Here is a 27504-nt window from a genome sequence, read left to right as displayed (position 1 = left end):
CCATCCGCCTCAAGGTTCAATGTGTTGTATGTTCAGAGATGCTCTTCTGCATTCTTCGTTTGTAATGAGTTGTTATTTTAACTACTGTTGTTTTTCTATCAGCTCGAACCATTTTGACCATTCAACTTTGACCACTGACATCAACAGGGCACTTGCACCTACAGAACTCCCACTCACTGGATATTTTCTCTTTTTTAGCCCATTCTCTGTAAACCCTAGAGATGGTTGTGAGTGAAAATCCCAGTAGATTAGTTTCTGAAACACTCAAACCAGCCCATCTGGCAATAACAACCATGCCACGTTTAAAGTCACTTAAATCACCTTTCTTCCTCATTTCGATGCTCGGTTTGAGCTGCAACAAATCATCTTGAAAATGTCTAGATGTCTAACTGCATTGAGTTGCTGCCATTTGATCGCCTGATTAGAAATTTGCATCAGTGAGCAGTTGGACAAGTGTACCTAATAAAGTGGCCGGTGAGTGTATAGTAGTTTTAAGCTCTGTATACTGAAAATAGAAATATGATCATGCAAAACATGAAGTAAAGCATTTCACAACGAAAAAGAGGAAGTTGAAAGTGAAGTTCTAACAACATTTGTTTTTTTAATGATGCTTGCTTTTATATTTAATTATATAATATTAAGCCATTTTATGACTTAAGTGTTTTGGGCCTCTAGCTAGTATGCACATTCCTTTAGATGAATGTATAATGTATGTTTGGGTATAATACAGTACCTGCTCCTTTGCTACCGTGGGCCAGATGAGGAGGCACCGTGATCTTTCTGCGTTCATTTATACACATACCCAGAATGCCCTTGTCCACACCAGCAATTTGCCATCTTTGACCCACCTGTCCAAAGAATGCAGTACCTCTCTCATAGCTGCAATTAAAACAGACAAAACCAATTTTAATTTATTTTAAAAAACAACACACACATACATTGGCTTTTTATGTTTTATGTTTCATGTTTTTATGACTTCCCATTGATGTAATTATTTGTATTGTAGGCTACAGACAGAACATATTCTTTCCCCTTTCCCAAACCCTACTCCTAAATCCTACATTCACAGAAAACATTCAGCATTTTTAGATTCTCATATTCATTATGTATAATTTAACTGTTTTCCTTTTGAGGACCAAACAATTTTCCCACCAGGTCAATAATTACTGGTATTACTATACCAGGTGCATATGCACGCACATACACACACAGACAGACAAATAGGCTATTGCTGCATATGCACGCACACTCAAACAGAGCTTTGTAAATCCCAAAATATTAATTTTACACAAGTTACGGTATTAAAATCATTTTCAAAACGTTTTCAAAGAGTGTGTTCTCTTCAAAATGTGGAAACACTTCCATTAGCTTCCATTAAAGCTTTTTCTGTTTTATTTTATTTTGAAGAAACGTTAACTTTATCTACTTTAACAGAATTAATTTAGGCATTTATTCAGAAATAAACACGACAACGCATGAAATAACTAAACATTGCAATATAATATCTTGAGCAAATCTATATAGGCCAATTTGCATGGCGCTACCAAAAAATACGATCATGGAACAATATGGAAATTCTTACCACCTCTAACGTTACAGACAAAAACGCTTTACTGATACACGTACAAAAACGATGACGCACTGGACGTAACCAAAATGCAACTAGCTACTGGTTAATTCCAGAATTAAAAGTGCAAAAGACAAAGAATTCTTCACTTAGGGGAAACTTGACTGAATCATCATCTCACCTAGAGTCAAACCGCTTTCCATCAGTAAAAGTGCCGTTATAGTGATACCGGACAAAATCTCCAGATTTCACCTCTCTGACGCAGCGCTTAGGAACGAAGTATCGATCAATTAAAATATCGTCGATTGGCCCGGGGTTGCAGTCAACAGAGAACCACGTCGCTAGCAATAAGCTCAAGATAATTTTCTGTAACATTGTAAGCAAAGTAGAGTGTGAGTCCAGCTTGCAGGCGCTCCGAACTCGGCAGTGATTTGTGGACTCTTGTAGGAGGAGTTCGAATGTGTAAACGTGGAAGATCTTCAGCTGGGATGTTGCTTCAGGCACTTTTTTCGTTTTTGCATCAAATGAAATGTCAGACTCTGGTATTTTATAAGAATGATCACTTCCAAAACCACAATTTATTGTAATTAGGCTATTTCTACTGCTATTTATTAACATGTTAATAAAATGACACTGCTGGTGGAAATATTAAAGATGACCATGTAACGCGGAAGCGGATGGAGAAGACCTTTCAGTAGGTAGCGGTGACACTTGGCAGAGACATGGCAGAGATCGTCGTATCCTGTAATTAGCCAGGGCTATTGTGTATTGTAGGTATTGCTTACTCATTTGATATTTGATCTTTTGAAATTTTGCAAATGGTAGGCTTTACAAAAATCCTAACATTACGTTTTGATGATGCTATATAGGCTAGTGACTTCATAAAGTTATAATTAATTAAAGTTTTCTCAGTTGCACAGTTTGCACACATTCACTCCTCTAGGGGGAGCCTCTAATAAGTACAAGGCGATTTTAGGGACTTTCTTTCAATAACTCCACATTTTATACTTTTACATAAATTCCTTTAGCAGTTTATGAAAGTCATTGACAATCTGCATGCTATAAAATCTGCTTCAGTCATGGCAAACAAAGGAAACATTCACAAGCTTTGTTTTGTTGGAGAACAACACCCCAAAAATTATCAATGTGTCAATGACGTAGAGCCGAAGTCAAAATGGTAAATAAAACAAAATATTACAAAGATTCAATCAAAGAACGTTTACTGCAGATAGTTTGCAGTTTCATCAGCAGAATCCAGCTTCAACCACAGCAGAATGAACTGCCAACTACTCATATGGCATACGTTTAATGCAGTGGATGTGCTTCTGGATCAACCCAGCACTGGGAGACACCCATACACTCTTTCATTCACACATGCACACACACTCACACACCATGGCCAATTTAGTTTATTCAATTCACCAAAACCACATATCTTGGACTGTGGGGGAAACCGGAGCACCGAGAGGAAACCCACGCAAAAACATGCAAATTCTACACAGAACTCCAACTGGCAGGCAGGACTTGAAACAGTAACCTTCAGCGCTAACCATTGAACCTCGATGCCGCACACTTGATAGGTCCTGGTAGGTCATAAGTCAAACAAATATGACACGCATCATTCCAATTTTACTGTAAAGAGGTATGACACTAAGGTCATTAATCTAGGCCTTTAAACCTTCAACTTTATTAATAGTAACACATAGGAAAGGATGTGTGTTACTCCATTTCTCACAATGTACTGTGAGATTCAGACAGGTGGTGTCTTGGATGAGTTTTGCACTATAATTTTTATTGATTCGCTACAAATGGATAATGAAACAGCATACATCAAACAATACAATGACATTAACATGTCAAAGAAATCGAGAGGGAGCATGAGCTGTCGCTCCTCCTCCTGTAAGCTGTTTTAATGCGTACACCAACCCCACCCCTAACCCTACCCCCAGTGACATCACTCGTAGAAGAAGTGTAAAAAAGGTGAAGTTCAAGCTTAAGCTCCCCCTCGCTGGAGCTCAGCTCACCTCAAATGGCTCTGCAGCGAGCACCACTTGAAGAAATCACCCAAAAATGAAAATTGTTTTATCATTTACTCACCCTTTACTTCTTCCAAACCTGTTTTACTTTCTTTCCCTTGAACATGAAATAATATATTTTAAAGAAAGCTGGAACTATTGACTCAATATTAAGATTAAGAACAAATAAACTTATAAGGGTTTGGATCTGCTTAAGGGTGAGAATATTTTTCTTTTTAATGAACTATCCCTTTAATTAGTCTAAAGTCAAATGGTTATGTGTAAAATAAAAGACTTGAGATCAAAAATCAGAGAATTAAGCACAAAACAATTGGCAAAGTTTTTCTTGCAGACATAGCTGAAAAAGCAACTTCAGCAAATATCAACTCTGGAAATAACATTTTGTACTACAAACAGTCTAATACTTAAAAATAAACAACAAATATTGTAAATGTCAATCTGCAAAAAACATGACACATTTGTATAATTTCAAGACAAAAACAGGAAAAGTGAGGATAATTAAGTATAGTTGACAAACAGGCAGCAAAAATGCTTTTTTGTAACGAGAAGAAAACATATATTTACACTGTTTAAAATCTGAAGTTTGAGAAAATATAAGGGGTAACTAACTTTATCAATTCACTGTTTAATTTGTAAACATTTTTGCTAAACATTACTTAAATTAGTCCTATGGCAGCACAAATTAAGACAGCAATGATAAATAGCGTGTGATTTATCTTCATGTTGGACACTTATTTTAGTGCTATTTATTTGATATGAAATTATGAATAATATAACTTGTTCTCCATTACATGTTGGACATTTTCAAATTCAATAAATATGGGTGTCTCACCAAAGCACAGCAAACATAAGAATTTTATAGTGATTCTAAAAAAAGTTCAATATGAAAAATTCTGAGACAAATACTGAAAGGGGTAGTTCATACAAAAAATTTAATTCTGACATAATTTACTGTAATCTCTTGTATCAATCCTATGAGTTTCAATGATTTATGAGTTTCTTTCCAACTTTTTTTCCAAATATTTTCTTTTATATTCATCAGAATAAACAAACTCATAAAGGTTTGGAACTAACTCAAGGAGAGCAAATAGTTAATAAATTCATCCACTTTTGCGTGAACTATCACTTTAACATGTGCATGACATGGGCTTTACTGTCAAATACTGGTAATCACACAAGAGGACATGGTTTTCAGTGACAAAATGTATCAAATTTTCCTTTAAATTTAGAATTTATTGAACTATATGCTTGGTGCAGTCAATGGCAGTTTTGAGATTTGGCTAAAACTGTTTTAAAAAAACATAAAAACAAAAAAGTAATAACAGTAGTATTTTATAAAAAGATGTCAATGGAAGACTAAATGTTCAATATTTACAATTTACTTTTAAATGATGGCAATACTAATTATATTCACGTTGACAACCCATATAAATGCTTAATAAATTTATATGACAGAATATTAGAATAACATGATAAATGATAATAATAAATAAACAATTGTAATTATTATAAAACATTCAAGCTTTTTTGGATACTCAAAATGTGAATACCTGAACCCATACAAGAAGAATGTGGAGGATCTTTAGAGTAGGATTTAGTTCAGAATCACAGACACCCTGGTTTTAATAATCAGTAATGTCTAAACAACAAATCAAACATATGTGAAGACGCAGTAAAACAGACATATTTGAACATTATTATATAACACATCATTACATTAAAAAACTGTTCTCCTTGCTGGCAAACTAACAAAACAACATCGTGCTTCAGTAATTCCGGAACAATTACATACTTACCAATGACATGCTGTATGTAAACGACAAAGTAACACTGACGCTAGTTGCTGAAAGTACTGTACTACTGTTGCAGCCGTAAAAATAAACGACACTGAACTGAACTAAACTGAACTGTGAAAGCTGAACTGACACAGTTTCAGTTTACTAGAACTTCAATGTAAAGCTGTTTTGACACAATATACATCGTAAAAGCGCTATAGAAATAAAGATGGATATAATTGTAACGTTACTAGTGAAATTATTGCAGGGGCACTACATGTCAGTGGGTGGCGGTAATGTGTAACGTTGCTCGCTACAGCAGAAAGAAAGGAAGGAAAGAAGACATTCAGGAGGGCTGTTTGAAAAAAATAACAGAAGCTTACTGCGTGAGATGTTACTATCGCATGAAAACAACAAATTTGAAGATGTTTTGAAATACTAAAAGCATTTTAAAATTCTTTATGAGCAAAGCACATTAAGGTAAGATAAACATTTTCAAAAACGTGTATTTTTGATGCAGGTTTTGTGGTTTCTGTTTCGTTGATTAACGTAAGTTGACGAACTGTTAAAGAGAAGAAAAAATAACCTTTTGGTCTATATAGTTTAGGGTATGGTTAGGAGAGCACAGCATTTTTATCATGATATATTCATAAGCAGAATATAGTAGGCTATATGTCGAAATTAACGAAGTTCTTACGTTACCATGGAAAATACCTGACATTTGTCACATGCATTTTTTATTGCCTTTAATGGACTTTGCTGACTAAATTTAATCCCTTATCTTTATAAAAATATTTATAAGTGTCATATTTAAAAAGCAGGGGTCATTTACAATGTAAGTGGATCTGAATTCTTACTATTGTGTTTCTTATTATTACGTTCAAATTGTATCTGATGCTTCCAAATTAATGATAAATTTAATCTTAGAACGACATTTTTTCAGATAATTTTCCAACACTGAGTGATTTTTGACAGCAATTACAAAGAAAGCGTATATGATTGAAAACATCCGCTATTCATTTATATGCATGCTGTGATGAGGGTTTTCAGTGTTTTAGTGGCCACAGACGCCATTTCAAATGTAAAAGGCACCTATATGGCATCAAGGAAAATATTATTTGTGATTCTTAAATATCAACTGGAAAAATATTTAGTTTCAAACCATTTTTAAAAAGAAAATAATAAACACTTATGTACGGTTGGGGATGTTTTCATTAACACTGGGGTGATTTTGAGTCTTAATTTGGCCAAAACCTTTTCTGAAAGTTGGTTTTATATCCGCACATTCGTTCATTTAGCAGTCTCTGAAATGTTTACCATGTTACCTTGAATATTGACATATCAGAATTAGCATGCAAGTATGACTTCTAAACAAAATTAACACTGTCTAATTCTCTGTAAACAATGTTGTACTTTGATAGTCATTGGCTGCTAATATGATTTTCCTATTTAAAATTTGCAAAGAATACTTTTTAAAAATGATAATATTAAGGAGAATGTCTGAATATCTGAATATAAAACCAACATTACCTTTATCTTTTTCTGTGTTTTAACTGGTGGAACGATTTTTGGTGACAAATCTTATTTTGACATATTTGGTAAACATTACAGAGCATATCACAAGTTCTCACTGAATGAATGTGTGAATATAAAACCAACTTTACCTCAGTCCCTTTTGTTATGTTTGGGTGAAAATATCCACTAAATTAAATTGCTGAAAAAATGTATCACATTTTTTTTTATTTCTTTACAGAAATCTGTTAATCAAGCTCTGTCCTGATCAAAACTGCTAAATGTTTTTTTTTTTCTTTAATGAAAATTAAAAATTAACTTTGATTGCCAAATTCCAAAATGAAATCACTGATTTGTTATCAACCCACCAAGGTACTCTCCAAAAATAATTATTGCTGCTTGTTCAAACTACCTGTTTAAAATGAGCTGAAACAACACAATTCTTGTAATTGCTTTGGCTTATTTATTTGTTTTATGTTCAGTCCACTTAAATTTCTAAAACATTAAGTTAACTTAAGCATTCTGTGTTGGGACAACATGAAGGAATTGGGTTGGTCCAACTACCTGGTTAGGGGATTTGTAGTTCCCAGCATGCTTTTCATACGATTAAATTAAGAGAGAGAAATTTTGACAATAAAAGTAATCTTAGGTGTTTAAAGTTAATAGAAAGACTTGTTAAAGTTTAGTTTGAAGATTTAGTTTTTCATGTAATGCTTTGGGTTTTGAGATTACCATCTTGCAGAAGCACCCATGCTTTGGGTGTTGGCAGCTTAATTAACAAAACTGCAGTTTGTTGCTTTGCTCAGTGAGCAATAACTGTCCAAAAATTAGTTCTGAGATCAGTCTCAATCAACTGTATATGTAACTCATGAAATATGCTTAAAAATGGCTCTTTTAGGCTGACACGATGGCTCAGTGGCTAGCACTGTCGCCCCACAGCAAAAAGGTTGCTGGTTTGAGTCCCAGCTGGGACAGCTGGCATTTCTGTGTGGGTTTCCTCTGGGTGCTCCGGTTTCCCCCACAGTTCAAGACATGCGCTATAGGTGAATTAAATAAACGAAATTGGCCTTAGCGTAAGAGTGTAAATGAGAGAGTATGGGTGTTTGCCCATGATGGGTTGCAGCTGGAAGTGCATTTGCTGTGTAACATACGCTGGATAAATTGACGGTTCATTCCACTGTGGCGACCACTATTGAAGAAAGGGACTAAGCCAAAGGTAAATGAATGAATGGCTTTTTAAGTTCATTTTGCTTAACTTCAAATAAAATTTAATAAAGAGACTTTTAAATGTACAACACTTTGTTGACTTACAAGATGTGATCAGACCTTGAAGTTAAATAAAAACACAAATGTGTTTAAACTTTGATTTGATAAAATCATGTTTGATCAACTCAATTGCATTTAATTGTGCAAATAGTTTTTTAGTTGGTGCTACACAAGTTTATTAGATGAAAATCCTGCCCTCAATTAAATTGAGTTCATCCAGTTAGTATTTTTTTTTTGAGTGCAGGGGTAGCATGTATAATGTAAACAGCAAAGGGCCTAAAACTTTATTCGTTCATTCATTTTCCTTCGGCTTAGCCCCTTTATTCATCAGGGATCACCATAGCAGAATGAACTGCCAACTTATTCAGCATATGTTTTACACAGCATATGCCCTTCCAGCTGCAACCCAGTACTGGGAAACACCCATGCACTTGAATAAAAATTAGTTTATTTAATTCACATATAGTACATATCTTTAGACTGTGAGGAGAAAACCCACACGACCACGGGGAGAACATGCAGACTACACTCAGGAATTCCAACTGAAGTCCTAAAACTTAAACTTTTAAAATGTAAAACTTATTAAATGTAATTTTCTATGTATTCTTTTTAAGTCATTCAAACATGTCTGTGGACCATGCATTTTCTGGTAGTCTCCCAATCCCAGCTTGACAACCCTTGTCCCTTGGGTTTGAGAACCAAGAGTTAAAATTTTTTAAGAAGCTTTATTTTGTCATATAAGATTGAAGAGTTATTGCTTAAAATGCATTTAACCTAAATCCTCTAGTTGACCAAATGTCTTGGTCTTTTTGGGCTACCTGATCAGTTTTGAGCTACAAAACCAATTGAGTGTCTAGCTCTTCAACCCATAATAATTGTATTAATAAATTGATCCTCATAAATCTTTCAGTTTCAGTTAAATAATGTCTGGAAATGTGTCTAATGGTTTGAGAGGCAAATCCTTCTACCTGCATGATGTAAAGAGACATCAGTCTGTCACACTTACTGACATCATCAACCGTCTGGGAGGGGTGAGAGATATACAAAATCTTTCTTTTTCAATTACATAATAAAATTGCAAATATATATAACTGTATCCTGCTTGTTAATTGTTTGTTACAGAAGGTGGACAGTTTCCTCACTAAGGATGTGAATGTGGTTGTGACAGGCATTAAAGAAGCTCATAATGATTTGCCTGTGGATAGTTCATGTGCTACAGGGAGAAAACAATCTGGAACTTCCAAACCTCTGGTATATACCCATCGTGATCCACAACTTTTGCTCTTGTCTAATATATAAAGGATGGCTCGGTTTGTTACTGTCCAAGTTTACTGATAGGCCTCCCTGGTGATGCTTGCTGATTCAAAATAAATGAGTCCCTTATGCAGTATTTTTCGTAGCACATTTGTGTTTGTCATATTCATAGAGTGTATGAAGGCTCTGGTTGCTTTAAGGCTGCATTGAAATGGTATATTAAGAAAATTGTATTATTATATATAATGATTTACACTCAATGGCCACTTTATTAGGTAAACCTTACTAGTACAGGGTTGCACCCCGTTTTGCCTTGCAAACTCAGGGATATATTTAACAAGATACTGGAAATATTCATCTGAGATTTTGGTCCATATTGACATGATAGCATCATGCAGTGCCTGCAGATTTTTTAGCTGCAAACATCCATGATGCAAATTTCCAGTTCCACCACATCTCAAAGGTGCTTTATTGGATTGAATCTGGTGACTGTGGAGGCCATTTGAGTACAGTGAACTCATTGTCATTTTCAAGAAACCAGCCTGAGATTATTCGCACTTTATGACATGGCGCTTTATCCTGCTGGAAGTAGCCATCAGAAGATGGGTATACAGTGGTCATAAAGGCATGGACATGGTCAGCAACAATAATCAGGTAGGCTGTCATTGACACAATGCTCAATTGTTACTAATAAGCCTAAAATGTGGCAAAGAAAATATCCCCCACACCATTACACCACCACCAGCCTGAACTGTTGATACAAGGCATGATGGATCCTTGCTTTCATGTTGTTGATGCCAAATTCTGACCCTACCATTGGAATGTCGCAGCAGAAATCAAGACTCATCAGACCAGGCATTGTTTTTCCAATCTTTATGTCCAATTTTGGTGTGCCTGTGTGAATTATAGTCTCTGATTCCTATTCTTAGGACATAGACAGACATAGATGGACAGGAGTGGCACCCGGTGTAATCTTTTGCTGCTGTAGCCCATCCGCCTCAAGGTTTGATGTGTTGTGCATTCAAAGATGCTCTTCTGCGTACCTGTTTTTCTATCAGCTCGAACCAGCCTGGCCATTGTTCTCTAATCTCTGACATTAACAAGGCATTTGCGCCCACAGAACTGCCGCTCGCTTTTTTGGATCATTCTCTGTAAACCCTAGAGATGGTTGTGCATAAAAAAATCCCAGTAGATCAGCAGTTTCTGAAATATTCAGACCATCCCATCTGGCATAACAACCATGCCATGTTTAAAGTGCCTTAAATCACCTTTCTTACCCATTATGATGCTCCGGTTCAACTGCAACAGATCGTCTTGACCCTGTACACTTGCCTAAATGCATTGAGTTGCTGGTTTGAAATTGGCTGATAAGATATTTGCTTTGACGAGCAGTTGGATAGGTGTCCCTAATAAATTGGCCATTGACTGTATATTGTAATGATTATATTGATTTATATAAAATGCAAATAATGACTTTGAATGTCTTTTCACCCAAGGTTTGTGGCAGTCGTGGAAAAGCGTTACTGGAAAAAGCCATCCACAGCAATGTAAGAATTTTTGCATAGAACTTTTTCTTTTTTTTTTAAGTTTTGTACTTTATTACAATGGTCTCAAAATGAATCTTTTGCCATGTTCATCAGTTGGCTGAAAATATATAAAACATTAATGAAATAAATGAAAATGCATACATTTGTGTCCGATTTTCATACTCCATGTGCTGTTGTCATTTGAGAAAACAAATAAGATCAGTTTTTTGTGCTCATCACATTTGACTGTTGGTCATAACAATGTATCATTTATTCTAAAAAGGAAAATAGAAGAATTTTCTAATGCTCTCACTTAGTACTTTTGTCAACTTTTTTTTTTTTACTAAATTATAGTAATATATGTGTTAATATCACTGCAGTAAGTAATGTATATCCTAGAATTTATTTCCATGTTGGGGAGATAAAAACCAATAAAAATAGGAAAAAAGAGACATGACGATAAGGAAACAGGAAGTAAAATTTACTGCTCATTCAGTCAATCTGACAGATAAAGATTATGTGTAGCACAACCTAAAAAACTATCAGTTTTTGAAATGGGAATGTCTCCTAACCAGCAGTGCAATCCAACATGTAAAATGCAGTTGGCATGTTAGGGATAATGGCGAGTGTAATGAAAAATAGATTTATCTAAACTGACATTTTGGTGCCTTTAAACGTTACCACTAATTTATAATATCAATCATGATCTGTCTTTGTGTACTATCGGTTTCTAAATCATTTGTATATCAGGGATTTTCCTGCATAGAAAATTATGAGTATATTAATTATAACTATTAAACTATTTCACGTCTACAACATTAAAATATGATTTGCTTTCTCATATTTTTTTCAGTTGAATAACCCGCTTTTGTTATTGATGTTGATGAATGCATTTTGCCATTATGTTCTTTGTGGTTACTGTGTTTTATTTATTTTTATTTCAGGACAAGAGTCAGAGCAGTGTGCTGGCTAATGCTCGCTCATGGGGAGTCAAGGTCTACCATGTAGATGGTATCCTTTCATTTACCTGCTAAAACATGCCAATCACATAAAACATGCCAATCACATAGGAGGTTTTTGTATTTAAATTTTGATATCTACTATCTTTATTTACTTTCATTACACTAAAGAAAGTCAAATGGTTTGGGAAAATCATGAGGTTACAAAGCGATCTCAGTTTTTCAGTTTAAATTTTTGGATGAACTGTTCTGTAGTACAACCCCAAATCAGAAAAAGTGGAAAAGGGACAGTATGTTAAATGTAAATAAAAAAGAAAGAAGTTACTTCTTTGCAGACAATACAACAGCACAATATTTAATGTGTTCCCTGTGATTTTTATGTTTTTTTTAAATAAATAACTTCCAATTTTAGTAAAACATTTAAAAAGTTTTAACAGTAAAGCATTTACCACTTTGTAATGTTGCCATTTCTTTTTTACAACAATTAAAATACATTTAAGGACTACAGACACAAAGGGATGAAGTGTTTTAGTTCTAATTTTGTCTGGACACATAAACAAATGTCTTCCTTTTGGAATAGTACAGTTTTCACTGACATTTGTGGATGTGACTATGTATTGTGGTACTTGACAAAGGTTTGTCAAAGTAGTCCTGAGCCCATGTGGTGATATTGCTTATAGATGAATGACGATTCTTGTTGCAGTGCCACCTGAGGTATCGGGATCATGGTTGTTCAGCTTAGGCTTGCGCCCTTGTCCTTTATACATTTCAAGAGTTCACACTTAGCTGATAATCAATAAAGCGTATTTGGCATGCTGTCCCGGGAGAGAGCCCTAAGCTCGTAATATCCTAGAGCCCGGGGCTCCCTCCCGTTAGAAGGGCGAGAGGGGAATTCGAGGTCAGGTAGGTCTCGAGAGCTCCCCTGCTTGTCACCGTGAGAAGTGTAAACTCAGCCAATCGACTAAAACAAATTATCACCCAATACAACCTATGGTTTATGTTTTTGGACGGTGGGAGGAAACCAACACGGGGAGAACATGCAAACTCCACACAGAAACACCAACCGGCCCGATGCGTTGGACTGGCGGTGTTCTTGCTGTGAGGCAACAGTGCTAGCCACTGGGCCACCGTGTCGCCTGATCAGAAAAAGTGGGAGGATGTAGGGGTGGAAGGGGGGGGGGGGGGGGCTTCAAGATGAAGATAACTGGAGTGAAAAACTCAGGTTATTTATAATGCTTCCGTAATCATCTAATAGGGCTGATTACGGAGCTAACAAGGAGCCAGCCGTGTTGATTATAAGCACGTGATCCTCTCGAAATTAGTTTATGAATAAACCACACTTAAGTTCCTCCAGATTCCTTGAATCTTTTAAAGGTACTGTTTGTAAGTTTTTGACTTTTTTAAAGCATAAAAAATCCATAATATGTTCGTAGATATTCCAGAAAGTTGCTAAGTAAACATTTCTGTTTATCTGAAAATCAATGCTAAAGTCAGTTATTCTGCTTTCAAAGTGTGAGTTATGAGTCGGAATGGCTGTTTGTTTTTTGTCTTTTAACCCACCCACTGCCACTGTAGTGTATTTGATTCTTTCAGTCAGGAAGGCTCTCAAAGCGTGTGTTCGCGACCGAAAAAGCAAACTCCAGTGGATAGTATCAGCCCCAAATTGAGACGCAGATTTAGAGTTCAACATGAGGTGGTTATTAATTAGCAAATAATTAAATATTACAAACTTAAACGTTAGGTGAACAGGTTACATTGTAACCCTGTGTCTTAACAAAATGCTACATGACGAGATTTGCTGTGATAGCAATTTGGCTATGTGCATCAGACGAAACACGATAGAAATTTAAATACAGCCATTCAGAAGAACAGAATACTACACTGCACTCCAGTAAAAATGGTAAGGTTTACAATCTAATTAATGCATATTAAACATCTTTAACATTATATGTAAATACATTATATGTAACATTATATGTAGTACATTATAATTGATGGATATTTAATGGCTTGCACTTAGTCACAATTCTGAAGTTCAATTTCAAACGATTTATTTTCAAGATCTGAAGTAAACTATCTGCTGCTGCTTTTAGTAGTATGGAAATAAATGTCACGTAAAATGACATTCAAACTCACATTATTAGCATTAAACACTGAATAAAGTACATGAGCTGATCAGTTTATCCTATTGTTCAACTGTAAGAAATAAAAGCCCATTCTAAAATATAAATTTCCGGTGTTGGTTAGGACAAAAACTCCTTTTAGTATGGAAAATATTTCTTCTATCACGTGCCATTGCTTTTAGTTAGAAAACTGTTCAGATCGGCCTTTAGGAGCAGAGGAGTGGAAATGTTTTTGATCCAAGAGTGCAATACCTAGTTCAACCACTGGGTGTCAAAATTACATTCTGCACCTTTAAATATATTATGCACTATTGAAGGTCAAACATCCATATGTCTTCTTATCTTTCTTTGAGCAACATTGTTTTTTAACATTTCAATCATTTTCTCATGTATTTGTTAGGAAACTGGCAATCCTCTGCCCATCTTTGCCCATAAAGAACTATATCTTTCTTGGATGCTACTTTTATACCAAATCATAATTACAATCAAAATAGTTTGAAATCGCATAATTATATAACCAGTTAACCTGATTACTAGCTCTAAATTGCTCCTGTCCCTTTTTTGAAATATGTTGCAATAACTAAATTTGGAATATGTGTTAATTTTGAAATAAAATAAAATAAAACAAAAAAATCATGAGGAACTCATTAAATAATGTTGGTCGTTTGTCTGCAATGAAATGCAAGTCAAAGTAAATTTAGAAATCACTACTTTCTTTTTTTATTAGCATTTTTTATACTGTGTTTTCAATTCTGTCCCAAATTTTCCTGATTTGGGGGTTGTAATTAGTGCCTTGCTTGCTAAGTGTTTTGAAATATCATTATGTGAATGTTTTTTTTTTCGTAACATTTCCATAGAATCAATGCAGATATTACATAAAATTATTGTCAGAGGTCACCAATAACTACAAAAAATAAATCTGTAATAAACATAGTTTACAGTCAATCGTTTGATCGGATTTAAGCAGATACAGAAGCTTAATTAACTTTAATTAACTAGGTGTGTTGATGGATTTAGAATGCAAAATCAGAAAATTTGACTTTTATAGTCTTTAAAGCAGAAGCAGCTCTAATACCACATTTCAGTCAGTTGTTCAGAGATGGTGAAAAATGGTCATTTATTAATAAACAATTCTTCTTTTCTATGCAAAGAATTTTCAATGATTTTACAACTGGAGTAAATAATAAAATTAACGACATGAACTTAAGAAATTACTAAATTTATGATCTGCTAAACCTCAGATGAAAAAAGAATACATGCCATAAAGAGATGGTCCAATGAACACTTGTTACACAAGCATAGTGTAAAGTCAATCATGTTTGCAGTGTGACTACATTTGCTGATGGAAATGTTGGATTCAAAGTCAGATGTGAGCACAGTGATTGTTTTATAAAACATTTAAATTTGAAGATTACAACAATTTTACATTTTTTTATCATTAACTCAAACTCTTATTCTGCACTGCACATTGTTACAGCAAGTATAGAAAATGTAAAATGCAGTCTAAAATCAAAACTACAACATAGTGTAGTTTATCATACCATCTTGCTGACTTACTAGAAATCTACACTAGAGAGCACCCTAGGTACAGTTTAATTTTGAAGATGGGATATTAATATGTACTCATTGTATGTTCTTTATGCCACTTTATTTAAATAGGTTATGGTTAATACAGATCATAATCTTGGTATTTTACTGTTTATGTTTTGTTTTTTCTTAAAATAAATGACAGGTTTTCTCAAGATTATCAGCCATCTCGATCAGAAAATGAGAACAGCCAAGGTAATTTATTGTACTTATTTTTTTTTAACTGTGAATTTAGTTTTGGTTAAAAAGATTAACATTTCAAACATTTTCCAAACAGAAAAAAAGAAGCAAACAAATAGCTCCTCAAGTGAAAGGTTTGTGAAGTATATTATTCTATACTTGTTTTAGTTGTTCTGTAATTTGTTTTTGCATACCTCTGTATCTGATAAACTTTGGTGTCGAGTGGGATCTCATTTGAAGACATTTTAATACTAATGTGTGTTCAAACAGCTGGTGTCTTGAAGAGTCCTTATCTGAAAGTGGAAGACTGCAGTCGGTAAGTATAGCAACTCTACTTTCTATTCAGTTGAAACTATGCATACTTGTTTTTAATTTAACAACTTTCATTTAATTTAATTATTTAACTGCTTTTTTTACACTTTGGAACTAATACAATGAACAGTCAATGTAATGTGTAGTGCTGTATATTGCACTGCTTGTTATAGTGCTGTTATGTAATTTATTTTGGTGTGAATATTTTACCAAATGCAGATCACAAATCATACCAAGGTATATTAAACTGCAGAAATAGCCAGTTTCTGTTTAATTAAATAAGTGGGTTCCCTGTTTTAAGAGTTTTTATAATGCACATTATAGTGCTGTTGTGTACTTTATTCTGGTTTGAATATTTAACCAAAATGCACATCATAAATCTCACCAAGGTTTAGTAAACTACAGAAATAGCCAGTGTTTAAATTTAGTTTATTATCAGGTTATTTTGATTGTCTTTTACTGCTTTATTTTGATTGTGCTGGCTTTACAGTAAGTAACTTCACAACTACATGATAACTGGTCAACTAAAGCAGACTGCCTGCTTAAGTTCTAATAATTCTTTTCAATGGTCATCATTGAAACAGAAATTCTACAAGAATCTTTAAGTAAATGTATTTGTTTAACCTCTAATTGCAGGTTAACCCTCTCTTTAAATATTAGTAATATTATAGGCCTTAAAGTATTAAAAGTTGATAAATAAAATATAAGAAAATTGCCCTTAAAAGTATTAAAAAGTTTTAATAACGTTTTTACGAGGTCCTATATTTGTTCAAGCTTAGTCAAAGGTGTTTGACTCCAAAAAAAACTTTTATATAATTTTTTTCCCTCCTAATATTAACAATGGTGTGCTCGTTCCATGTGATTGGTTCAGGCCGGTGCTCGTCCAGCCAAGCTCCTCCATCTGCGTGATGTCACGTAATTTGAGTGATACATAGAGTGAAACAAATGGCAAAATGGGTAAATGTAAGTTTGTGTACTCCTGTTTGGAGAAAGATGAACTTAAACAGTGGCTGAAGCCTAATTTAATTTTTTCGTGTAATTTATTCTTTCTGTTGCATGGTTGTGATCCATTGAATTATTTTACTCCAACAGTTTGTTAACAACTGTTTATTATGTTAAAGGTCTGATAGTGATTAGAACTTGAAGTGGTGATGAGGTCTTAAAATATTCTGAGAAGGTATAAAAAGACTTAAAAAGTTATTGAAATTATCTTTAAGATTCCTGCATATAGGGTATATACAGAAAGCCTAAAGAGGACAATCAAATAAAGTATACCATTTTCTTTATTCAGATACTATCAATTATTAGTATTTTTTTGTCTTAAAAAGCACATTTGTGTTCCCAAACCATTTTCATTTTAAGAATATTTTTATTCACCTGTCTCATTAATAAGGCTAATGTTTCAGCCAAGGTCACTGTAGTTGTTTTAGAAAAGTTAATTATCAAAATGCATCCTGCATTCAAGCGGCTACCCTGAGACCTGCCTGAAAAGTATCTCTTCCATCCCCTGCTGAGGATCAGGGCAGCTCTTGGCTAATGAAAAGAACTATTGTGTTTTCAAGCTGTTTAGTGCTGCCATCTGAAATTGATCTCATAAACATTAGGTCTTGGTGGGTATGGGTGTTTAGGCATCACCTATGTGTGACTAAGGTAGTATTATAAATTATACTGTAAAGTTATATTTTTATATATTTTGCACCAGCAAAAAATATTGAATTTCAAGAGGAATTTTACTTTGTAAAGCATATGTTGTAAATGAAAAACTGTCATGATAATTTTACTCCACGTTATTACAACTGCTAACTTATAGTTCCATATAAATTACAATAATTTTACTTATTATAAAAAAAAATTAAAATTAAAAAATTGATTCATTTACCGGTTATGCTCATATATTTTAAACATGGCCTATAATGACTAATTTGTTTGCATTTTGAGACTTGATTATATAAACCAACATGCAAAACAAAATTCTGAGGTACAGAAAAAATGTAAAAACATAAGTCAAGTCACAATCTCCAATCAGAGTTGGATGGTTGAATAGATTGCTTAGATCAGTGTTGTTATTGAACCATAACTTCATGTTCGTCACATGTCTGTAAGATTTGTCTATTGTGAAAAGACTTGAGAAGGCTACATATAAAAAAAGTCGTGATGTCTTTTTTATTAACAGGAAATTTAGACCATACTACGCACAGACTCTAAATTTTCCATCAATGAGTTACTCTGGAAAATGTAGCCCATTTGAGCTCCTCAGAATTCCTCAGAAGACTGATAGAAGCAAGGATGAAAATCCCAGCAAGGATCATTTTGGGTATGTTTTTCACATTTTGTTGAAGGTGATAATCTAATCTACATTATAGGGCTGGGTGGATAAACAATATTAAATTGAATCGTGATGAATTTATGTCAATAACAATGATAAGCTCTGGACTTTGTTTCCACTCTGTATATTAATCCAAAAACCAATCACACATCAGAAATGTGCAACAATTGTAATCTAATAGTGTGTTAATATTGGAGATGTACTGAATTTTTTGCCACTGAAAATTTATTAGCTGAAAATATGTTATGCTATTTAATGGACCCTAAAATTTTCGTGGCTTCAATCATTGTTGGGGTAGTCTTTTTAAATCTGGAAGCACTAACATTGAAATGTATATCAATAATGAAATGTATATCGTAATCGTTTAATATGGCAAATAAGTATCAAGATTAAATTTTGGCTATATCGCCCAGCCCTACTACGTTCTAACTTAAATTAATATTTTTAATTTAATTTATTTGTTGTACAGGAAGAAGAAAGAACCCACTAGCAGCTGCCATAGGTTACAGGTGCCACTAACAGCAAGCGCCACACTTAGAGGCCCAACAAAGAAAAGTTCAGGCTATTGTGAGTGCTGCCACGTAGCCTTCAAGGACCAGCATGAGGTTAGTCTGTTTGGAAAAACAAGTGATACCTGAAAGGTTATTATGAGATGGAGGCATTGGAATTCATTTTGAAACTTGCTTAACACCTAATTTGATTTTAAGATGGCAAATTCTCTTTTTGATATTTAGCACTTGGAATCCGAGATGCATCGTTCTTTTGTTCAAAAGGACAGTAACTATACTGAGGTGGACCAACTAACCGCTACCATGAATGCTAACTTTGTTTGTATTCCAAATGAAGAAGTGGATCCAACTTTAATGAAGTAAGGGCCTGTTTTACACATAATTACTTAACATTTTTTGATTGGTCATGGTTCATGTGATATTTTGAATTTCGTCTTCTTACACTCTGTTGTCTCATTTCTGTCAGGTCATCTGCAGGACTTTCACCATTACATTTGAACCATCTAACTGAGATGGTGCAAAATACTGTCAGTGACAATGAAGAATTCTTGCAGACTCCACTGGTTCGAGATTGTGGTCATCTACCATCAATTACTGAACTATTTACTCCAACTTTAGACAAAACAGAAAACTCTCCTAAGCCTATCCAGAGCCTATCTAGTTTTTCAACCCATCATCAAAACACAACCTCACATCTTTATCCAATGCAAAATAACTGTCCTGATGCTTTTGACCATGACAAAGCAGGTGTTTACTTCACCTGCACCACAAAGGTCAATGAATTTCAGCCTGATGTTCTATGCATGGATCTGATCCAACATAGCGTGTCTTCTATAGATAAGAATCCCAAGAGCTTCTCTTCTCTCACATCCTCAGAAGCTAAGTTAAACATGCTCACCCTGTGCTCCAACATTCCATGTACCACTTCTGGTGGAGAATATGACCCTGAAACTCAGAATCAGTCTGAAGTTGCTCATGGCCACCTTGTATTTCATATGCCAAGGAATCTTGAAGGTGCTTGTTCCAACACAGTCTTTTCTCAAAAACTGGTTTGGAATCAAGGTTTAAGTATGTGCTTAAACAGCCCTAAAATACTACTCCAAGGAGAGAAAGATGGCAATTTGCAAAGATGTGGACAGTTTGAGTTTGATCACAGATTGTTACTTTCAACAAAAAAATACCTGCAAGGCATTGTTAGATCTCCAGAATTTGGCATGACTTACTTTCCGTTATCCTGTTTTCTACCATTTCCACACTTGTCGGATTCTCCCTTCCCCAAAGTTAACATAAAGAAACGTGACAGGTCCTTTACTCAAAGTCCAAAACTTGCCAAAAGAAGAAAAATTTGCCACAATGGAATGCAAAACCCATCATGGGACTGCAGTACTCCCTGTAAAAGATCATCTGTACCTTCCGCCTTGGCATTGGCAGTCTCCAAGGTTGATTTTACAACAAAGATGAATAATAGACCTGGAGATGAAATCTCCTTTGCAGATCAAACTCAAACATGGCATTCCCGGAAGAAGTATTTTACTTCTCCCAGTACCCACTGTTTGCCTAATCAGGTTGGCCAACAGGACAATGCTACTAGTAAACTTGGTGACCATGTTGAGCGGAAGATATTTCCAGAAGATCCAGTGGAATCCAGAGTAACCACTCACTCATCTGAATTGGATCTTCCTCAACTAGTTCCATTTTACCATGAAGATAATAAGCTCCAGCGCCATCAATATAATGATCCTCCGGAACTGTTTCCGTTTTTTTTCCAGACACCAGAATATAACTCTCAGGCATCAGTCAGTAAAGTCGCAAGCAGCTCATTTGTGGCACACTCCGGAGCCTCTGTTTGCATTGAATCTGCTCTTGTTCCTAACCTCACGTGGTCCCCGGCTTCTTCAGAGTCAGATTGGGACTCTGGCCTCTTGTCATGGCTTGCGAATGCAGTTCCACTTCAGGCAAAATCTGACAATGATGACATGGGTCTGTTATTACAAAAACCACACACTGACATGCAGGATGGAAGCTACGCATCACGGTTGTGCTCCATACTGCAACCATCTTGATTCAGGTTTTTGGCACTGATGTTTCTCTACTCCACAATAGGATGATTGCAACTATTGATGAATTCAGTCTGCTCCTATTTCTCCTCATTTGTTCTAGTTTTTTACTTGTTTCTTCTACAATTAAATTAAGGTTATTACTGGTATTACTTGAGAATGAAGACTTATTAATTGAATTGTTGTAAAGTTTTGTGGTTTTCATGTAGTACATTTATTTATAGAAGTTGGCCTCTGTATGCTTCTTTGCAACCAATGTGTAAATAATCTTTTTTGCATAGGTTTTATTTAGTGAAGACTACTCTATTTTTTTTTTTTTCTGGATAAAGAATCAGTGTACTAAACATTCCCTTCCACAGTGTTATTTTCTAGTTTGTCAAAATTAAGTAAATATAGTGTTAATAACTGTTGGAAAGCATCCCATCTTCGATTGACCTTCATCCTATTATTTTTTTTTTTAATGTCCTTTTTTTTCACTCTCTATCGCCCTATATGTTGACCATGACTTTATAACAGCAATATCCGGAAACATGTGCTGGTATTGAGAATTTAATGAGGCTTTGCTGGAGGGGCATCATCCAATTAGTTTAAGTGCTGTGTCTGGCCTATCTCCAGTTTAGAGGCAGTGCTGATGGAAGAACAATGCTGTGGTGGTTTTGGAGAACTTGCAGGATGTGAAGACAGAAATGTCCTATGACTTCTAAAGGTCTTTTGAGTTGCTGTGAGATCCCTTTTAAAGATTTTTTGGATTGCATGCAAAGGTTGTAATTTTATGACCTCTGTTGTTCAGTTGTCAGTTTTGATGATGTGAATTCAGTCAATGTTTTTTGGCAACTTCTGTGACATTTCTGTTAAAGACATTCTAATTAGAGTACGTCAAGCATATGCCATTGATGTCTATGTATCGTGATGGTGAATCATGTGATTGTTTTAGTATTTGTGCAGTTTGTATATTAAAAGTTATTTCATTCAAAATGTTAATTAGCAGCATTGAATTGCATGGATTTTTATCACAATGAGATAAAATGATACACTTCGGTGCAAAATTACATAAACTTTGAATTATTCATTGTAGTTGTCCCCAAACATTTCTTATTATGTATATTCACTCTCAGGTTGATCTTTCGTTTGTTCATTGCATCTTTATTTTTATATGTATGTTAGGTTGAAACAATTTCAGGTCAGCTTTGAAATTTTATTAATATATTTGGGTTAAAGATAAAGTAGTTTTCAAACCTCTTAATAAAAACTGTTTTAATTATTGTTGTGTGTTCATTATTAAGGCTCTTTCAGTCCAATAACAGTTTTTATATATACATCCACATGCACACACATATACACAGTGCTCCACATGAGAACAGCCCATTTTGGAACTGAATATTTTTATCCAATTCTCAGTGAATATGGGTAATATAGGTGCATTTGAACAGATTTATTAAACATATATTTTTAATAAAATAATATTTTAGTCACAGAACATTTTCAAAAATGGAAAGGCATTCCATTTAAATTCATGCAAAATATTTTTTAAAAATTGTATATACTTTTTGTTTCTCTTGATTTTTGCAGTGTTTCAAGTTTTTTATTTAATGTTTTCCCTACAACATATATTTGGGCTACTATTAATTTTCTTAATATTTTTATTTTTGTTATTGCTTCAGCACTGATAACTAATGTATATGACCAAATATAATATTGTAAAGCGTCCTATATAAAATATTAATTTCGATGATAAATTTGGGGTGTACTCCTATATGCTGACAATTGTAAATATACAATTGTGTGTGTGTGTTTGAGAGAGAGAGAGAAATTTAAGGTTATTTGTACCTTGCCATTGTTTAAGGATATTTAAATAAATATTCAAACAACATTTTGTATTTTCGAATAATGTTTTATGTATTTAAATTAGTAAAATTCGGCATAAATACTGTCATTTTTTTAGATAAACATATTTGATAAACTAAATGACTGATCATTTCACTGAAATTTGTGACAGGTTATATAAAATGTTGAAATAGTTGCTTGCATTTAATGTTTTTTTACAAATCTTCACTTTAAATAACTTAAAAATGGGGATTTACAAAAGTGTGGATGAGGATAACAAAATAAGATGTATCATCCCTATATTAAGCCTTAATCATATCTACTGTAATTTAATGAATAATTAAAAAAAAAAGTTTTTTTTATATTCATTAGTGTTGGATAATTAGACAGTGCTGAGTAATTCTAAGGGGTAACATACTGAATTAAACTTAATAAATCCTTGTACTATGGTAATACATTATTGTTTGAAATGCATTTGATAACCAGTTTGAACTACATAATTGATACTGTATCCCACAATAAGTCTAGATTTGTCCTTCCAGTTTTGACTCATTATTTAGACTGAGCTTTCATGCAAATTATTTAAAACATGAACAATTCAATCACTTCAAAATTTTGCAGCATCCCATGTTCCAAATAGTGTGCCATTTTACTGATTTAGTTGGTTGCAGATAGGCAAATCATGGGTGTGTGAAAATAACTAAAGGTTAGTACAGATCGATTTCTTCCTTAAGCATGAGAGATATTGCTGAGATGAGAATATTTGATATGCTTTTATCTCTCAGATGACGTTGGTTCGTTCGTTCTCTCTCTCACACGCACGCACGCATACATCTCACTGTAAATCCATTTATTTAAAAACAATGATGGTAATGATTAGCTACATAAATCTTGGCTATATTTTTAATAAAATAATATGCAACAATAAAATATGCAATTTCATGTATTTTTTATTATATGACTATATGCTATGTTATGCAGTCATTGCTGCATTTCTGTAACTGCAGTAAAATATCAATAGTAGCCCTTTTTTAACAAGATATTTGCTCCAGGTTACAGAAGTGTTCCTCTGATGTTGCATGTTAGTGCGGTGTGTGAGAAGTGAAGGGGAGGAGAAGAGGAGAGTGGGAGGAGGGTGGGAGTCCCGCAGAAGGAGCGTTTCAATCCCAACATGAATTCCACCCGCAATCTCTGAACGACAACACGAGCGATATAAGGAGACATCGCGGACACTTTCAAAAAGTCTTACCCATCATCAGCGTCTTCGTGTTTTCTACGGATGCATTTAACGTCTTCCTCGTGACTTCAACATCGCCGTGGAGCAGGATGAGGCGGTGAATGTCGCGTTTCACATCTTTTCGCTCCAGCTGAAGCCGCAGGAGTATGTGATCATGTTGGCGAAGCGCTGCCTCCTCCTGTGGGCTGCGGTCATCGCGCGACTCGCCGTGACAGGTGAGCGACGCACGCCGCGTAAAGAGTGGGTTTGTGATATTAAGCTCCATCTTTGTAGCTATTTATATGTAATATGCGCCAACAGGTGCAGCGAATTTTTCGTTTTACGAATGGCCCCGTTTTCTGTCACGGGCACGGGCAATTTTCTGTCGCGCCAGAATACGCAATGATGCCGCAGGCTAGATAGATGGCTGTAAACACATAGGAATTATTTATACACGGAATCCTGGCTTTGGCGGTTGTCTTAAGAGTTTTTACCATTATGTCCTATTTTGAAAGCCTGGGGCAGCAGCACCAAGCGGGACGGAGCGGAATGGGGACGTGAGAACGCGTACACGGTGGAGCACGCGCTGCCTCAGCGCCTGCTGCAGCGGACTGACGCGGAGGAGGAGTTGCCGCACGGGCACTTGGGTACTCTAACAAAGACTGATGGTGATGGAACGCATGTGAGTGACACTCTATTGATGCATCAAATCACAATTGACTTATTGCTCACTCCCTGGCCTATTATAATGTAGCAAACTCACATTATTCCAGTAAAAACAAGCATACATTTTCCTCCTAACCATAAAAATATGCATCATCAAAAATTTGCACCATCTCTACATTTTTAAATCCTTCATCAGAGTATTTAGGCAAGATAAAGTATAAATAGTACTTTGTATGATAGTACACAGTCTATCAGATGCACACTTCAGAATTTTTGAATTATTAGGATCAGTAGGTTTTACAGGTATTTTTCATCAACTGTTTTATAAATAGGCCTACTTTAAATTCAGAAATACAAACTTTGTTTGCCTGTTGTTAAGTCACTTGGATGCACTCTCCTGTCAGTTCTATACTTTTGTGAATGCCACTTCTGTAACAGGGGCATCAATACTCTTTAATATTTTATTATGCTAAAAAGGTTATGCTTTGAAAATGTAAGATTTATGACATTTAGGCCTACATTTTTTTTCATGCATTTTGTGGGCCTGAAAAAAAATTTTGAAAATGAGTTTGAAATGACAAGTTTTTGAAAAGGAAATCATTGTCTGCAGAATATTTGTGACACAAACTGTGACATTATGTGCATACCTTTATCAAAGAACATAGAATACAAATAATATGTCACTTGTGTAGTTTTGAATGCAGAATCAGTCTACATGGCCTCTCTATAAAAGGAGCTCCATCTTTTAATAAAGGAGTCAATCATCGATTGCTATAAACTGATGATTCTTCCAGGGAGGTGCTTGGTCCAGATGTGTGTTCTTTACAGCAGTTTCTGGACATTTATTATATGGTTCCTATGCCAAAACAAATTTAAAGCAAATTCAATCAAATTGTGCATAATTTAACCTTAAGTAACCAACTTATCCAGCACATGTTTTACGCAGCCACAACCCAACACTTGGAAACACCCACACACTCTTGCACACACAAACACTACGGGGAATTCAGCTTATTCAATTCACCTGTACCACATGTCTTTGGACTGTGGGGGAAACTGGAGCACCAGGAGGAAACCCACGCAAACACAGGGAGAACATGCAAACTCCAGACAGAAATGCCGACTGACCCAGCTGGGGCTCGAACCAGCGACCTTTTTGCTGTAAGGCGATTGTGCTACCCACTGCGCCACCTTGCTGCCGATAATAAAACATAAAACAAACAAAAAATTTTTTTGAGAAATGTAAAGTAAAAATTGAATTGACAAACAGAAATCCTTCATATTCCATTGCTTGGACAAAAGTGGATAGAATTCCCTGACTTTGAATGTCTGAAATAAACCGTTTAAAATTCCATGATAGGGGCGAGGCAGTGGCGCAGTGGGTACAGTCCAAAGACATGTGGTACAGGTGAATTGGGTAGGCTGGATTGTCCGTAGTGTATGAGTGTGTGTGGATGTTTCCCAGATAGATTGCTGCTGGAAGGGAATCCGCTGCGTAAAAAAACTTGCTGGATAAGTTGGTGGTTTGTTCCGCTGTGGCGACCCCGGATTAATAAGGGGACTATAATGTGATTATATGATTATAATGATTATTATGTGTAACATGTAAGTTAATGATTCTTACAGTAGTTACATAGTTTGACTGAAAAGATGACATCTGATTGCATCCTCCAGAAACCATGAAGGTGGCTGGTGTTGTGATCTCGTTACCTTTGGGTGTGCCCGCACATTAGCTTGGGTAACCTGAAAAAAAATTTAGTTTTTTGTAGAGATGTCCCGAGTCATTTGATTTTGAGTATCTACCGAAACCCTATGCGATACTTAATACATAAAAAGAAATAGATCCAGGATCTTCCTTATTTTTTATTTTAATTGATCTTATTTTAACATTCAACAACTAGGCCAGATAACTTGTACAATCAAGTAATAAATAATATAAACATAAATTTAAGCTATATTTTTTCTCGACTGTCTACAGAACCAACCATCATTATACAGTAACTTATACCCTATTATAACCCTAACCTGTCTTGTTAACCTAATTAACCTAGTTAAGCCTGTAGATGTCATTTTAAGCTGTATAGAAGTGTCATGATAAATATCTAGTAAAATATTATTTACTGTCATCATGGCAAAGACAAAATAAATCTATTATTAAAATGAGTTAATAAAACTATTATGTTTAGAAATGTGTTGAAAAAAAAATCTTCCCTCAGTTAAACAGAAATTTGGGGGAAAATAAACAAACGGTCTAATAATTTATATTAGTTATATATATTATATTATATTATATTATATTATATTATATTATATTATATTATATTATATTATATTATATTATATTATATTATATTATATTATATAAATTCGATTCCTGATCGGGAGGTAGCATCCGATTCCAATCCAGTCTGAAACCATGTGATCAGGCCCAATTTTCGATCAGATCTGGATATAGTTTTTTTTTTTTTGGATAATTCCAACATTTAGAAACGAAGTTTAAGAGACAGCTGTTGTAAAATTACTTTGGTGATTCCCATTTTTACATTTAATCATAAGCTTGGCAAACAGTAATGGCGAATTTAATGTTTCCCAATTCAAAAAGATAGGAGCTGCACTTGCATGCCCGAGAGATGTTTAAAAGATTTTCGGTGAGAGAAATGACATCCTAAAAAGGATTTTTGCTCAGTCTTTAGGCACTTGTAAATATTTCACAATAGAAATAACAATGGCGGACAACAAAGGCGTCTTGTACAAAGCTTGTTTGGGTTTTTACTTATGTAAGTTCATGTTTAGTTTGATTTATTTAGGC

The 27504-nt window shown here is 34.7% G+C and overlaps 3 protein-coding genes across 14 annotated transcripts in view; 2 read left to right on the top strand and 1 right to left on the bottom strand.

The window, feature by feature from the left end:
- fkbp10b (FKBP prolyl isomerase 10b) overlaps nt 1–5735 on the bottom strand; it is a 34625-nt gene extending 28890 nt beyond the window's left edge. Inside the window, 3 exon segments of one of the 2 annotated variants that reach the window (NM_001128666.1) lie at nt 734–879; nt 1749–2071; nt 2074–2147. In NM_001128666.1, the coding sequence (NP_001122138.1) occupies nt 734–879; nt 1749–2071; nt 2074–2088 (484 nt within the window). In that variant the 5' untranslated portion in view covers nt 2089–2147. 2 annotated transcript variants of the gene reach the window in all.
- dbf4b (DBF4B-CDC7 kinase regulatory subunit) lies at nt 5723–21964 on the top strand. Its single transcript, XM_087275979.1, has 12 exons — nt 5723–5858; nt 9067–9187; nt 9279–9407; nt 10907–10957; nt 11881–11947; nt 15751–15800; nt 15883–15919; nt 16056–16101; nt 18271–18411; nt 18893–19028; nt 19158–19291; nt 19399–21964. Exons 2-12 carry the CDS (start codon nt 9080–9082, stop codon nt 20993–20995), a joined length of 2496 nt encoding a protein of 831 aa, XP_087132105.1. The 5' UTR covers nt 5723–5858; nt 9067–9079; the 3' UTR covers nt 20996–21964.
- Nucleotides 21965–23961: 1997 nt separating this feature from the next.
- adam11 (ADAM metallopeptidase domain 11) overlaps nt 23962–27504 on the top strand; it is a 74417-nt gene continuing 70874 nt past the window's right edge. For all 11 annotated transcript variants that reach the window (XM_087275988.1, XM_087275987.1, XM_087275983.1 and 8 more), the window contains exons 1-2: nt 23962–24265; nt 24545–24711. In XM_087275988.1, coding sequence (XP_087132114.1) covers nt 24205–24265; nt 24545–24711 — 228 coding nt within the window. In that variant the 5' untranslated portion in view covers nt 23962–24204. The remainder of the gene's footprint in view (nt 24266–24544; nt 24712–27504) is intronic.

Source organism: Danio rerio, chromosome 12 (assembly GCF_052040795.2).
Source record: "Danio rerio strain M-AB ecotype USA chromosome 12, GRCz13ab, whole genome shotgun sequence".
NCBI lineage: Eukaryota > Metazoa > Chordata > Actinopteri > Cypriniformes > Danionidae > Danio > Danio rerio.
Note: the sequence above shows the minus strand (reverse complement) of the source record. Positions and strands in the feature narration are given on the sequence as shown.

What these genes read in the sequence shown, in the direction of transcription:
- dbf4b (XM_087275979.1), top strand. Translation starts at nt 9,080, where the DNA reads ATGTCTGGAAATGTGTCTAATGGTTTGAGAGGCAAATCCTTCTACCTG. An exon ending in AAAAAGCCATCCACAGCAAT is followed by an intron (nt 10,958 to 11,880) that starts GTAAGAATTTTT and finishes TTTTTATTTCAG; the next exon opens with GACAAGAGTCAGAGCAGTGT. An exon ending in AGAAAATGAGAACAGCCAAG is followed by an intron (nt 15,801 to 15,882) that starts GTAATTTATTGT and finishes TTTTCCAAACAG; the next exon opens with AAAAAAAGAAGCAAACAAAT.